General features: G+C 44.1%; 1 protein-coding gene across 1 annotated transcript; it reads left to right on the top strand.

Annotated features, from left to right (window-relative positions):
- The first annotated feature begins 678 nt into the window (after positions 1-678).
- Positions 679-10,184, top strand: LOC118377341 (tripartite motif-containing protein 16-like). The gene is made up of 6 exons (XM_035764228.2): positions 679-1,275; positions 2,238-2,342; positions 7,891-8,097; positions 8,209-8,368; positions 8,494-8,553; positions 8,790-10,184. Exons 1-6 carry the CDS (start codon positions 679-681, stop codon positions 9,299-9,301), a joined length of 1,641 nt encoding a protein of 546 aa, XP_035620121.1. The 3' UTR covers positions 9,302-10,184.
- Positions 10,185-15,465: the final 5,281 nt, after the last annotated feature.

Below are 15,465 nucleotides of genomic sequence, written 5' to 3' on the forward strand. Positions count from 1 at the left end.
GTAACGATGTACAAATGGTTAAAGTACAAAAGGGAAAACAAATAAGCATAAATATGGGTTGTATTTACAATGGTGTTTGTTCTTCACTGGTTGACCTTTTCTTGTGGCAACAGGTCACACATCTTGCTGCTGTGATTGCACACTGTGGTATTTCACCCAGTAGATATGGGAGTTTATCAAAATTGGGTTTGTTTTCAAATTCTTTGTGGATCTGTGTAATCTGAGGGAAATATCTCTAAAAGACTCATACATTTGACAGGAGGTTAGGAAGTGCAGCTCAGTTTCCACCTCAATTTGTGGGCAGTGTGCACATAGCCTGTCTTCTCTTGAGAGCCAGTGCTGCCTACAGCGGCCTTTCTCAATAGCAAGGTTATGCTCACTGAGTTTGTGTATAGTGAATTAAGAACAAATTCTTATTTTCAATGACAGCCTAGGAACAGTGGGTTAACTGCCTGTTCAGGAGCAGAATGGCAGATTTGTACCTTGTCAGCTCGGGGGTTTGAACTTGCAACCTTCCAGTTACTAGTCCAATGCTCTAACCACTAGGCTACCCTGCTGACCGCACCCCTCTGGCAGAACCAGGAAGTCCCTCCCCCTCCCACAAACTCTCTTCTGAGGAAACAAAACTGACCTGAGTCTCTGTCTCATCTGTCTGTGTGAGAGTGAACAACCATCCAAATGGCTCAACAAGGAGTTCTGCTGGACCAGGACCAGTTCTGTTGTTCTGTCTGTCTGGAGCTACTGACGGAGCCGGTCACTACTGCCTGTGGACACAGTTACTGTAGAATCTGTATTGAGGACTGCTGGGATAACAATGTTCTGAGAGGGGTCTATAGCTGTCCTCAGTGCAGAGAGACCTTCACTCCAAGGCCCACTCTAAGGAAAAATAACATGTTGGCTGAGGTGGTGGAGGAACTGAAGAAGACAGGACTCCAGGCTGCTCCCTCTCCTGCTCTGTGCTATGCTGGACCTGGAGATGTGGCGTGTGATTTCTGCACTGGGACCAGAAAACAGAAAGCCCTCATGTCCTGTCTGGCGTGTCTGGCTTCTTACTGTGAGAATCACCTCCAACCTCACTATGAATCTCCTACTTTCATGAAGCACAAGCTGGTCAAAGCCACCGCACAACTACAGGAGAAGATCTGCTCTCATCATGACAAACTGCTGGAGGTTTACTGTCGTACCGATCAGCAGTGTATCTGTTATCAGTGTGTGATGGATGAACATAAAGGCCATGATACAGTATCAGCTGCAGCAGAGAGGACTGAGAAACAGGTAAGACCATGTTGGTGACTGTCTGTTAAACAAAGAATTAAATATGAAATCATTCAAATGAAATTGATCCACGGAAGAACAAATATGAACACAACCTTGAGTATATTGCCATGTTAACCCAGACTCTCCAAATGTATCACCATTTTCTAAAGTCAAACACTATTATCATTCTGAATGGCCTTTAATGAGTCTAAAGTTCAGTATCAACTCCTTGATACATTTACACCGACTGTTAAAACTATAATAATTCAAATAGCAGCAAATCAACATTATATTGTAAAGGGACCATCAAGATTGTAGACTTTCCTCTCTATGGGTCCTATGTCACATGACTATACTATTGATCTACTGAACAAATACAGCTTGATAGTGTTGTGGAAAGTCAGTACTGAGAGAGACTCTGTCATTTCTTCAAACTACCATCTTTATTTAATATCGATGAATTATTGTCTTGACTGTCGGACCGAGTGCTTGAATCATTCAGAGAATACCGGGTCTTTATATACCAAACCTAAAACTGCATCAACCATGTCTGCCCCCCATGCAGATTGGGCACTATAACCCACCCTGTGTTCATACTGATGTTTATCTGCATGGGGGGGTTATTCTACTCCTTCAGGATAAGTTTCCCAGATGAAAGGATTCTATTTTTTCAGGTTCTCTCTATCTCGAGTCATTCACACAATCTTATCTATAGAATACAGGCTCAGTCAGACCAGAGACATTTGGCTCACATGCATTTTATCACCGAGACATTAATCAATTGCCAGCTTCAAGCGATCTCAGCCTTAGCAGGCCAGTCTTACTCTTGGATAATTATATAACTGTTTACTATTAATATCAAATAAATCAGATAAGTATGTAATTTTTCTATCACAATTCCTCTCTATGTCACATTACTATACTATTGATCTACTGGACAAATAAAGCTTGATAGCTCATTGAAGAGTGATTCTCCACAGAGGCAGCTGAGGATGAGTCAGCAGAAGGTCCAGCAGAGATTCCAGGAGAGAGAGAAGGAGCTGAAGGAGCTCCAACAGGCTGTGGAGTCTCTCAAGGTGAGTGTTGTTGACCAGAGGAGACACACCATTTCACTTCTCTCCTCCAGTCAGAGAGAGAGGAGAGGGGCCCCTATCCAATGCCACTGACTCCACTGTTGGGAACAGGCTGTCTGGACCCCTTTCAGACAATAGACTGCTTAATGTAACCAACGGGATATGAACCCAGGTCTACTGCGGGAGAGACCAACATCTTGACCGTTACACCATTGGGCCGACATTGATTTTGAAGTCGCAAGCGGGCCTACCTCATCACATAACCATGACTGACTCGTGTCCCCTATACATTAACATGGAGCTCTCTCTCTCTCTCTCTCTCTCTCTCTCTTCAAATGGGTTATATTGGCATGGGAAACAGATGTTTACATTGGTCAGGATATGTTTCTTGCTTTGGTCTTGGGAACAGGACACTATTGAAATGAATGATTTCTGGGGTAGTGTTAAGTGTGGAGGTGGAGCAATTGAAGTTGAAGACTCCTGGTGTTTGTGATGACCACCGTTTGGTACGACGCAGACCCGGTGGTGAGCGTGGTGAAACAGTGGAGTCACTGTCAGTCCTTTTGAATTTTGAGTCTTAACATGACATGTTAGGATATATCAGTTATCCTGTTAGAGTCTTTGTGTTAATATATAATAATATATATAATAATATATGCCATTTAGCAGACGCTTTTATCCAAAGCGACTTACAGTCATGTGTGCATACATTCTACGTATGGGTGGTCCCGGGAATCGAACCCACTACCCTGGCGTTACAAGCGCCATGCTCTACCAACTGAGCTACAGAAGGACCACTGTGTTGAATCCACTGAGCTGTTTCAGGTGCAACGTTTATGGTCATGTTGCAGCAGTTTGTAGGAGGGAGATTCCAAGATGTGGGAAGTGTGCAGGAGGTCATGGAATAGAGGATTGTGTAGTTTTAGTGGATAAAGTTGTGTGTCGACTGTAGGAGTGTCCATGTTGCTGGGGATCAGAAGGGTCCTGTGAGAGAGAAGCAGGTTGAGGTGGATGGAGTCAGAGTTGTGCAGAAGGTGTCGTATGCTGAGGCAGTGAAGAAAGTAGAGGAGGATGGGTCAAAGGTGAGGGATCCTGAGAGGATCCCTGTGTGTAGTAGATCTGTGCCAGCACAGAGGGATAGGCCAACGAGTGATATATGCTTCAGTAAGGTTGGCTTCTTAGAGTTCATAGCAATGGTTATCAACTGTACCACAGAAATGGAACATAAATCACAGAATATAGACGTAGTGCTGGCAGCTGCAGACAAGTATTTGGTCATATGAGATTTGACTTCAGAAGAGTTCCAGGGTGTGTTGAGTGGTGGTGTCCCGTCCTCCCAGGTCGTTGTCATGGTGCAGGAGCAGATAGGGTCAAAGTAGTGGAATGGAGTAGTGGGTTTTTAATGACTGTAGGGTTAGTTGTCATGGTGCAGGAGCAGACAGGGTCAAAGTAGTGGAATGGGGTAGTGGGTTTTTAGGGTTAGTTAGTTGTGGTGCAGGAGCAGACAGGGTGTCATGGTGCAGGAGCAGACAGGGTCAAAGTAGTGGAATGGGGTAGTGGGTTTTTAATGACTGTAGGGTTAGTTGTCATGGTGCAGGAGCAGACAGGGTCAAAGTAGTGGGATGGGGTAGTGGGTTTTTAGGGTTAGTTGTCATGGTGCAGGAGCAGATAGGGTCAAAGTAGTGGGATGGGGTAGTGGGTTTTTAGGGTTACTTGTCATGGTGCAGGAGCAGACAGGGTCAAAGTAGTGGGATGGGGTAGTGGGTTTTTAGGGTTAGTTGGAAGAGTGCAGGAGCAGACAGGGTCAAAGTAGTGGGATGGGGTAGTGGGTTTTTAGGGTTAGTTGTCATGGTGCAGGAGCAGACAGGGTCAAAGTAGTGGAATGGGGTAGTGGGTTTTAATGACTGTAGGGTTAGTTGTCATGGTGCAGGAGCAGACAGGGTCAAAGTAGTGGGATGGGGTAGTGGGTTTTTAGGGTTAGTTGTCATGGTGCAGGAGCAGATAGGGTCAAAGTAGTGGGATGGGGTAGTGGGTTTTTAGGGTTAGTTGTCATGGTGCAGGAGCAGACAGGGTCAAAGTAGTGGGATGGGGTAGTGGGTTTTTAGGGTTAGTTGTCATGGTGCAGGAGCAGACAGGGTCAAAGTAGTGGAATGGGGTAGTGGGTTTTTAGGGTTAGTTGTCATGGTGCAGGAGCAGACAGGGTCAAAGTAGTGGAATGGGGTAGTGGGTTTTTAGGGTTAGTTGTCATGGTGCAGGAGCAGATAGGGTCAAAGTAGTGGAATGGGGTAGTGGGTTTTTAATGACTGTAGGGTTAGTTGTCATGGTGCAGGAGCAGATAGGGTCAAAGTAGTGGAATGGGGTAGTGGGTTTTTAATGACTGTAGGGTTAGTTGTCATGGTACAGGAGCAGATAGGGTCAAAGTAGTGGAATGGAGTAGTGGGTTTTTAATGACTGTAGGGTTAGTTGTCATGGTGCAGGAGCAGATAGGGTCAAAGTAGTGGAATGGGGTAGTGGGTTTTTAATGACTGTAGGGTTAGTTGTCATGGTGCAGGAGCAGATAGGGTCAAAGTAGTGGAATGGGGTAGTGGGTTTTTAATGACTGTAGGGTTAGTTGTCATGGTGCAGGAGCAGATAGGGTCAAAGTAGTGGGATGGGGTAGGGGGTTTTTAGGGCTAGTTGGAAGAGTGTTTTTTAGTATTGTTCTTGTTTATTCCATTAAATGTTCCTTTTCCCATTTTGTATCACGAAGTAAAGTTGATATTATAGTTTATAGTATAGTTTGATATTATAGAGGTAATGCAACATATTTGATTCCAACCGCCGTTAAACTCCAAAGAAGAAGAAACATTATATTATGTCTATGTTCAGTGTTGTAATGATGTCTCTCTCTCTCATTCCATCACAGTTGGTTGTGTGGGTCTCTGAATGGTGTGTTGACAGGCAATTGTTGATCTACAAACCTTTTTTATTTATTTATATTTAACTTGGCAAGTCAGTTAAGAACACATTCTTATTTTCAATGACGGCCTGGGAACAGTGGGTTAACTGCCTGTTCAGGGGCAGAACGACAGTACCTTGTTAGCTCGGGGGTTTGGCATTGCATCATCCCCAGCCATTTGGCAACAAACTATTGACCAGATTTGTAAGGAATCCCAGGAACCCAGTGCATCTTTATGACAAAGATCATAACATGGTGCACAGACAAATGGCACCTGGCTAACCTGGAAGAGGTCCAAAAAAGATATATATTATTTCACAAGGTAGGCCAGTTGAGAACACGTTCTCATTTACAACTGCGCCCTGGCCAAGATAAAGCAAAGCAGATTGACATAAAACTGTTTAGTTTGAGTGTTTCTTCCAGCTCATTCCAGTCTCTAGCTGCAGCAAACTGAAAAGAGGAGCGACCCAGGGATGTGTGTGCTTGTGGACCTTAACAGAATGTGACTTGCAGAACTTGTGTTGTATGTGGAAGATGAGGTCTGCAATAGATATATCAGATAGGGGGGTATGAAGCCTAAGAGTGTTTTATATACATAAGCATCAACCAGTGGGTCTTGCGATGGGTATACACAGATGACCAGTTTACAGAGGAGTATAGAGTGCAGTGATGTGTCCTATAAGGAGCTTTGGTGGCAAATCTGATGGCCGACTGGTAAAGAACATCTCCCTGACCTGTCGATCTATAAATGGCATCTCCGTAATCTAGCATGGGTAGGATGGTCATCTGAATCAGGGTTAGTTTGGCAGCTGGGGTGAAAGAGGAGTGATTACGATAGAGGAAACCTAGTCTAGATTTAACTTTAGCCTGCAGCTGAGAGAAGGAAAGTGTACCGTCTAGCCATACTCCCAAGTACTTGTATGAGGTGATGACCTCAAGCTTTAAACCCTCAGATGTAGTAATCACACCTGTGGTGAGAGGGGCATTCTTCTTACCAAACCACATGACCTTTGTTTTGGAGGTGTTCCTAACAAGGTTAAGAGAAAGCTTGTTGGACACTAAGAAAGCTTGTTGGACAATAAGAAAGCTTGTTGGACACTAAGAAAGCTTGTTGGACAATAAGAAAGCTTGTTGGACAATAAGAAAGCTTGTTGGACAATAAGAAAGCTTGTTGGACAATAAGAAAGCTTGTTGGACAATAAGAAAGCTTGTTGGACAATAAGAAAGCTTGTTGGACAATAAGAAAGCTTGTTGGACAATAAGAAAGCTTGTTGGACAATAAGAAAGCTTGTTGGACAATAAGAAAGCTTGTTGGACAATAAGAAAGCTTGTTGGACAATAAGAAAGCTTGTTGGACAATAAGAAAGCTTGTTGGACAATAAGAAAGCTTTGAACACAAAATCCAGAGAGGGACCAGCTGAGGATAAGACTGTATCATCTGCATATAAATAGATGAAAGAGCCTCCTACTGCTTGAGCTATGTTGTTGATGTAAATTGAGAAGAGTGTGTGGCCTAGGACTCAGGGGGCAGAGGATGGGTCTAGCTCTGATACAGGGCAGGCTGCTGGAGGGAGTACCAGGAGGGAAGAGAGTAGGGCAGGGCCAAGTGGTGGTGAGGGTAATGCCATTACCATTGATGCCTTCGGGATGAGTTTGAGTTTTACAAAATGATCAACAGTGTGGAGATGTTTCAGGAGGAATGGGGGCTCAGGGGGGCTGTCTGTACGGCTGGAGAGGAGTGGCTGTCTGTACGGCTGGAGAGGAGGGGCTGTCTGTACGGCTGGAGAGGAGGGGCTGTCTGTACGGCTGGAGAAGAGGGGCTGTCTGTACGGCTGGAGAGGAGGGGCTGTCTGTACGGCTGGAGAGGAGGGGCTGTCTGTACGGCTGGAGAGGAGGGGCTGTCTGTACGGCTGGAGAGGAGGGGCTGTCTGTACGGCTGGAGAGGAGGTGCTGTCTGTACGGCTGGAGAGGAGGGGCTGTCTGTACGGCTGGAGAGGAGGGGCTGTCTGTACGGCTGGAGAGGAGGGGCTGTCTGTACGGCTGGAGAGGAGGGGCTGTCTGTACGGCTGGAGAGGAGGGGCTGTCTGTACGGCTGGAGAGGAGGGGCTGTCTGTACGGCTGGAGAGGAGGTGCTGTCTGTACGGCTGGAGAGGAGGGGCTGTCTGTACGTCTGGAGAGGAGGGGCTGTCTGTACGGCTGGAGAGGAGGGGCTGTCTGTACGGCTGGAGAGGAGGGGCTGTCTGTACGGCTGGAGAGGAGGGGCTGTCTGTACGGCTGGAGAGGAGGGGCTGTCTGTACGGCTGGAGAGGAGGTGTTGTCTGTACGGCTGGAGAGGAGGGGCTGTCTGTACGGCTGGAGAGGAGGGGTTGTCTGTACGGCTGGAGAGGAGGGGTTGGATGTACGGCTGGAGAGGAGGGGCTGTCTGTACGGCTGGAGAGGAGGGGTTGGATGTACGGTTGGAATGTGGTGCTGGATGGTGTATTGTACTGTGGTGTTGGGTACTGTATAATGTGATTGTGTGGAGGTTGTTGTGGCACACACTATGTTTTTAGGAGGGGTGGGGGTGTTAGTGTAATAAGGATGGCTCATTAAATTAAGACAAGTCAGTCTCTCTCTCAACAGCGCTCTGCAGTGAAGGGCAGTGATAAGATATTTGCTGAGCTGAGGAGCTCTGAGGTGAAGGAGCTGATCAGAGCCCAAGTGAAGTCTCAAGTGAGTCAAGCTGAAGGACTCCTGCAGCAACTGAAGCAGGAGGTTGCTGAGCTGAGGAAGAGAAGCACTGAGATGGAGCAGCTCTCACACACAGAGGATCACATCACTTTCCTCCAGGTAACTAAACTGCCTTGATTCATGTGATATGAAATGATCTGAATGCTGAAACTATTCATCTCAATCATTTGCTTCTGTTCTCTCTTTGTCTCTCTCTCTCACTCTCTCCAGAGTTATCGGTCTCTCTCCAGTATCAGTGTATCTTCAGACTTACCCAGCATCGTTGTCTGTCCTCTTCAGTACTTTGGAGATGTGAGTAAGACTGTGTCTGAACTGAGAGAGAAACTAGAAGACTTCCTTAAAGGAGAATGGACCAAGATCTCCACCACAGGTATGTTGAAAATAATAAGAACATCAACTTTAGACCATTGAAAGTTCCCTACTAGTCATATACATGTGGAATATGGTATGATGATAACATTCCCTCTCTCTGTCAATGTGTTTGTGTGTCTGTAGTGAATTTAGTGGAGGTTGTACTGCCTCCAGAGCCCAAGACCAGAGAACAGTTGTTACAATGTGAGTCTCTTTATTGTGAAGTAACTAACAGTCTCTTTTTACTGACACTCCTAACAATCCCTCTAGAAATATATAGCAATAGTAGATCTAATCAAAGACTGGGTATCAATCTGACTTCTCATATTTGTCTGATTTGATCTCTGCTGTGCTCTAATCAAAGACAGGGTAGATACAGTATCTGACTAAAATTATTGTTCTAACTACCCTCATTGGTCTCTGCTCTGCTCTTCTCGCAGATTCCTGTCAGCTCACACTGGACCCAAACACAGCAGGCACACGTCTCTCTCTGTCTGAAGGGAACAGAAAGGTGTCCCAAACACGCCAAGACCAACCATATCCTGGTCATCCAGACAGATTCACAAACAACTACCAGGTTCTGTGTAGAGAGGGTCTGTCTGGACGCTGTTACTGGGAGGTGGAGTGGAGTGGGGTGTATGTTATTACAACAGTCTCATATAAAGACATCAGCAGAACAGAGAGAGGTAATGCATTTGGATACAATGACAAGTCCTGGAGTTTACAGTGCTCTAGTGATGGTTATTATTTCAGACACAATAATGTTGAGACTAAAGCATCAGGCCCTCAGTCCTCCAGAGTAGGAGTGTACCTGGATCACAAGGCAGGTACTCTGTCCTTCTACAGTGTCTCTGACACAATGACCCTCCTCTACAGAGTCCAGACCACATTCACTCAGCCCCTCTATCCTGGGTTTTGGCTCTCTGGTACTGCTGAGCTGGTTAAACTATAGTAGAGTCCACATAGATACTAGTAATGCTGGTGTAGTCTATTGCTGAGCTGGTTAAACTGTAGTAGGGTCCACATAGATACTAGTCATGCTGGTGTAGTCTATTGCTGAGCTGGTTAAACTGTAGTAGAGTCCACATAGATACTAGTAATGCTGGTGTAGTCTATTGCTGAGCTGGTTAAACTGTAGTAGAGTCCACATAGATACTAGTAATGCTGGTGTAGTCTATTGCTGAGCTGGTTAAACTGTAGTAGGGTCCACATAGATACTAGTCATGCTGGTGATGATTCATTCTGCTCTGTTTTTCTTTACAAAATATTTTTTTGACTGTTTTGATCTTCAGAGATTTCATGCATTAAAATAATTTGTTTTCATATTTAATAAAATGCAATGTTTTCATGTTGTACATTTCCATGAATTGTGATGTATGGTGTTGATGTATATTGGTTGGCATTCAGAACCATTTATATGTTTTCTCAATTGGTTCTCTGTCTCTATGTAATTCTCCTCAGTGGCATTGAACAGGTAGAATCACTAACTAACTAAACTATATGGACTGGTTTCCCGGACACAGATTAATCGTAGTCCTGGACTAAAAACTACGTTCAATGTAGATGTCCTGGAAACCAGCCCTAAATTTGTCATCTTTCATCCTCCTATACTGCTCAGTCCAGCAACATTAAACCTGTCCAGCAGGTAGTGATATTGACCAAACAATAAAACCAGCAGATATCTTGACTTGCCACTCAGTATATCAGTAATGTTCAGAATAGTACTTTAATATAATTGGAGATTGATGGTCTTTTTAATCCACGATCCAGAGTCAGGAACAGATGAAGTTAGGTCTGCTACTGTTCAGTGATTAAATATGATTTATGGTGATGGGAAATAAAAAATACAACACCAAACTTCATCTAGTAATAGTTTTCCTTTGTTATTTATTCCAAGGTGTGTCTTTAACTTGTAAATGTATTGTGTAGAGGTGAGCTAGTGGTGTGGCTGATAGAATAGAATGAAAAGGGAGGAGGGGAGGAAGAGGGGAGGAGTGAATGGCTGTTAAAGAAACCAGATGAGGACGAGAAAGATGTTCAGGGGAATTACTGTCTCTGTTCTAAATGGTTCCCTATTCCCTACATAGTGCACTATTGTGCTTTTGACCAGGTCTAAAGTAGTGGTCTACGTAGGGAATAGGGTGTAGATGTATTACAATATCGTGCTTTAATGTTTGGCACAATAAAATCTTAGATCTCCACCCACCCACTTCATGTCTGTCATCTCCCAGTTCTGTTAAGACATCCTCTCATTGAACTGGGCCTCATTTGTGGCGGAGATCTTTGTGGACTATACTCAGCCTTGTCTCGGGATGGTAAGTTGGTGGTTGAAGATATCCCTCTAGTGGTGTGGGGGCTGTGCTTTGGCAAAGTGGATGGGGTTATATCCTTCCTGTTTGGCCCTGTCCGGGGGTGTCCTCGGATGGGGCCACAGTGTCTCCTGACCCCTCCTGTCTCAGCCTCCAGTATTTATACTGCAGTAGTTTATGTGTCGGGGGGGCTAGGGTCAGTTTGTTATATCTGGAGTACTTATCCTGTCCTATTCGGTGTCCTGTGTGAATTTATGTGTGCTCTCTCTAATTCTCTCTTTCTCTCTTTCTTTCTCTCTCTCGGAGGACCTCGGCCCTAGGACCATGCCTCAGGACTACCTGACATGATGACTCCTTGCTGTCCCCAGTCCACCTGGCCGTGCTGCTGCTCCAGTTTCAACTGTTCTGCCTTATTATTATTCAACCATGTTGGTCATTTATGAACATTTGAACATCTTGGCTATGTTCTGTTATAATCTCCACCCGGCACAGCCAGAAGAGGACTGGCCACCCCACATAGCCTGGTTCCTCTCTAGGTTTCTTCCTAGGTTTTAGCCTTTCTAGGGAGTTTTTCCTAGCCACCGTGCTTCTACACCTGCATTGCTTGCTGTTTGGGGTTTTAGGCTGGGTTTCTGTACAGCACTTTGAGATATCAGCTGATGTACGAAGGGCTATATAAATACATTTGATTTGATTTGATTCTAAATGGTCACTTTGTATTGATAGTCCATACTGGACTTTACTATGGCTCTACATACAGTATCTGTATTGATAGTCCATACTGGGCTTTACTATGGTTCTACATTCAGTATCTGTATTGATATTCCATACTGGGCTTTACTATGGTTCTGCATACAGTACCTGCATTGATGAGGGCCTCATTGTCCGGCTGCACAAAGAAAGCCAGGGACTGCAGTGTGATACGGTGTTGTTTTCTCAATTAAACTTTTAGTGCAATGAGAAAAGACTGCGAATTCCCCAGGAATATGGGTGGAGACCAGAGCAATCAATCTCAGGCTCATAGATTAAGAGCATTTCGTAGATCACAGATTAACATTTTTCGGCACCACAAAATAAAGTAATCAATATAACGTTTACACATTACTCTCACAATTCGTACCCTTTGTACGCAATCTCTATCAACTAATACTGAATGCATGATCTTTTTAACCTTAGATGTTTTAAGATCCTCACATACTATGAACTTACTAATACTTTTTAATGTATAACAGACTATGAATATTTCCTTTAACCTGTCACATTTCCACATGTAACATCTTGTTCTTGATCTCATGAGGTAACGGTGTATCAAATAGAAGGGAAAGTCTCACCACTGAGAGGAAAACATCACTGGTCCACCTCTGCATCAGGTCAGCTATGTTGATCAGTACTGTCCCAAGGATGCTGGGAGCGGAGATGAACTCCCCAGACCTGGTACCATCTATGGAGTTGTCATTTTAATATCAGTTTAACCCCATTACTGCTATAACACACATACACCATGTTAATAGAATGAAATGGATCCAGGTTCCATTTATTCTACAATAGATTTACTGCCTATGGATCACTTCTCCAAAGTGGTCTGAAATCAAGATGACTGCAGGCCTGAATCCCAAACTAATAGGGGGAACTGGCTCCATCTAATAAGATTGCATTTAGAGATATGAACCTTTGCTATTGGGGGGTGAAATGTCCCCTTAACATGCAGTATCATTCAAAAGTTTAGGCACACCTACTCAATCAATGGTTTTTCTTAATTTGTACTATTTTCTACATTGTAGAATAGTAGGGAAGACATCAAAACTCAAAAATAACACATGGAATCATGTAGTAACCAATAACGTGTTAAATAAATCAAGTAGAGGCCAGGTCATTTGATGCACCACTACATCACTCTCTTTCTTGGTCAAATAGCCCTTTCACAGCTTGGAGGTGTGTTGGGTCATTGTCCTGTTGAAAAACAAATGAGAGTCCCACTAAGTGCAATCCAGATGGGATGGTGAATCGCTGCAGAATGCTTTGGTAGCTATGCTGGTTAAGTGTGCCTTGAATTCTAAATAAATTACTGACAGTGTCACCATCAAAGCACCATCACACCTCCTCCTCCATGCTTCACGGTAGGAAATACACATGCAGAGGTCATCTGTTCACCTACTCTGCGTCTCACAAAGACAGCTTTCGGAACAAGGAATCTTAAATTTGGCCTCATCAGACCAAAGGACAGATTTCCATCGGTCTAATGTCCATTGCTTGTGTTTCTTGGCCCAAGCAAGTCTCTTCTTCTTATTGGTGTCCTTTAGTAGTTGTTTCTTTGCAGCAATTGATAGTCATTCGCATTTCACTTGATAGGAGATGGTGTGGGGGTGCTTTGCTGGTGACAGTGTCGGTGATGTATTTAGAATTCAAGGCACACTTAACCTGCATGGCTACCAGAGCATTCTGCAGCGAAACGCCATTCCATCTGGTTTGAGCTTAGTGGGACTACCATTTGTTCTCATCTGATTGTCTGTCAGGTGTCCCAACTTTTGACTGGTCCTGTAGTTTCTGTAGTGCAGAAAGTATGATGCCGTCCTAGTTCTGCTCTGTGTTCCTGCTCCAAGGAAAGACTCATCTCTGGACACTCTCACATACCCTGTTACCTGCTGCACTGCTCCCCACCTGCTCTGGTCTGTCTCTCCCAGTCTGGTACAGATACCCTTGACACTCTCTCTCTCCCCGGAGTTTTGCTCGCCAACATCATACTGTTACGCACGCCTCTAAGAAGAGGGAAAGCAACACCCTGCTACAACTCAACTCCCCATGAAGTGAAAGAGGTATGGGACTGTCCGTGCGAGTAAGGATGACAAAGGCAGAGAGTGGCATCGTTTACAAGGAATTTACGAGTACGAGGACCCGTCGCGCACCAACACAACAAAATAACAACACTGACAATTAAACAATCTCTGACAAAGACATGAGGGGAAAAAGAGGGTTATATACACAACATGTAATGAATGGGATTGAAAACAGGTGTGTGGGAAGAGAAGACAAAACCAATGGAAAATGAAAAATGGATCAATGAGGGCTAGAAGACCGGTGACATCGAACGCCGAGCACCGCCCGAACAAGGAGAGGCAACAACTTCGGCAGAAGTTGTGACACAATAATATATTGTAATCAGAAAGGTGTACAGGTACTCAAAAAATACAGCAAATTGCTGTTATTTATAAACAGTAAGTTATTGTAGTACATCTACAGCAACATGTTGTAATTCAAATTTACAGTAAATCAATGTTTTACAGTACTTGTACTGGGAACTTTTTTGCCGTTAATTTACTGTAATTTCTACAGTACATTTTTTACAGTTTAGGGTCATGGTTAGAGTTACTACATTCAGCAGTAACCCTAGACATATCTAGGACTAAAAAGAGAAGACGTTTTACAATCAGAGTTCTTTGTATCTCTTCTTAGTCATACAGATACACATCTTATAGGTGGACGGGGTTATGAACATATACAATACATTATTTCTGAAAACAGATGAAATGAAACTGTCTTTCAGCAGGAAAAGCTTCTCTAATAATCCTAACCATGGCTGGGTGTCTTTGGAGACAGAGAGGTCTGGTTGTTGTTGTTATCAGTATTAAAAAGCCTTACAACTCTATGCACAAGGAATACATTAAACAATCTCTTTTTTTACATTTACTTGAACAGTGCAGAAGAAACCTTTAAGGAGTGGATGATGTTGATGTTTGAATATATACCACTGAATATACCAGAGATGATGAAAGGACAGACTGGAACAGAACCAGTGAGACCCAGACCAAGACTCAACCATTAGAGACCTCTAGACCCATGTGTCTATGAAAATTTGAAAATAAAATATTCGAGCCAGTACAGTTGGGCCCTATTGTGTGAATCAGGCTTGATTGTTGTTTTCCCCTGCAGGTGATGAGTAAAGCAGTACCTTGATGTCTCTGTATTACCCCAGCTGTGCTGTGGAGAACTCTGACTACAAGCACAGCTTATTAAGTATTCAACATTATTTTAAATATTATTACTTTTATAACACACATAAGACATGTTACTAGAATGAAACGGATCCAGGATCCATTTATTATTTTTTTAAATTAAAATTTCGTAGTTACGTTTAACTTTCTCCCCAATGTCATAGTATCTAATTGGTAGTTACAGTCTTGTCTCATCACTGCAACTCTCGTACGGACTCAGGAGAGGCAAAGGTCGAGAGCCTTGCCACCCACGAAACACAACCCAACCAAGCCGCACTGCTTCTTGACACAATGCCCACTTAACCCGGAAGCCAGCTGCACCAATGTGTCAGAGGAAATACAGTACACTTTGCGACCGTGTCAGCATGCACTGCGCCCGGCCTGCCACAGGAGTCGCTAATTCGCGATGGGATAAGGACATCCCTGCCGGCCAAACCATCCCATAACCCAGACAACGCTGGGCAAATTGTGCACTGCCCCATGGGTCTCCAGGTTCGACAGAGCCTGGTCTCGAACCCAGAATCTCTGGTGGCAAAGCTAGCGCTGTGAAGCAGTGCCTTAGACCACTGTGCCACTCTGGAGGCAGGTTCCATTTATCCTACAATAGATTTCACCCCAGGTCACATGGTAAGTTTGTCAATATCTCCAAATTGGTCCTTATAGCACAGAAAGAACGACGACTGGATCTCACAGAATCCACTCCCTCCTTCCCATGACGACTATTTCTATAGACCTGGAAGAGTTGTTTAAGAACAGTGAAATCAGAGGTATATACTGTACAATGTAGGATATAAAAGATGACAGGCTTTGACAACGTT

The sequence above is a fragment of the Oncorhynchus keta genome, chromosome 26 (assembly GCF_023373465.1).
Source record: "Oncorhynchus keta strain PuntledgeMale-10-30-2019 chromosome 26, Oket_V2, whole genome shotgun sequence".
Taxonomy (NCBI): Eukaryota; Metazoa; Chordata; class Actinopteri; order Salmoniformes; family Salmonidae; genus Oncorhynchus; species Oncorhynchus keta.

What these genes read in the sequence shown, in the direction of transcription:
- LOC118377341 (XM_035764228.2), top strand. Translation starts at nt 679, where the DNA reads ATGGCTCAACAAGGAGTTCTGCTGGACCAGGACCAGTTCTGTTGTTCT. An exon ending in CAGAGAGGACTGAGAAACAG is followed by an intron (nt 1,276 to 2,237) that starts GTAAGACCATGT and finishes GATTCTCCACAG; the next exon opens with AGGCAGCTGAGGATGAGTCA. An exon ending in GACCAAGATCTCCACCACAG is followed by an intron (nt 8,369 to 8,493) that starts GTATGTTGAAAA and finishes GTGTGTCTGTAG; the next exon opens with TGAATTTAGTGGAGGTTGTA.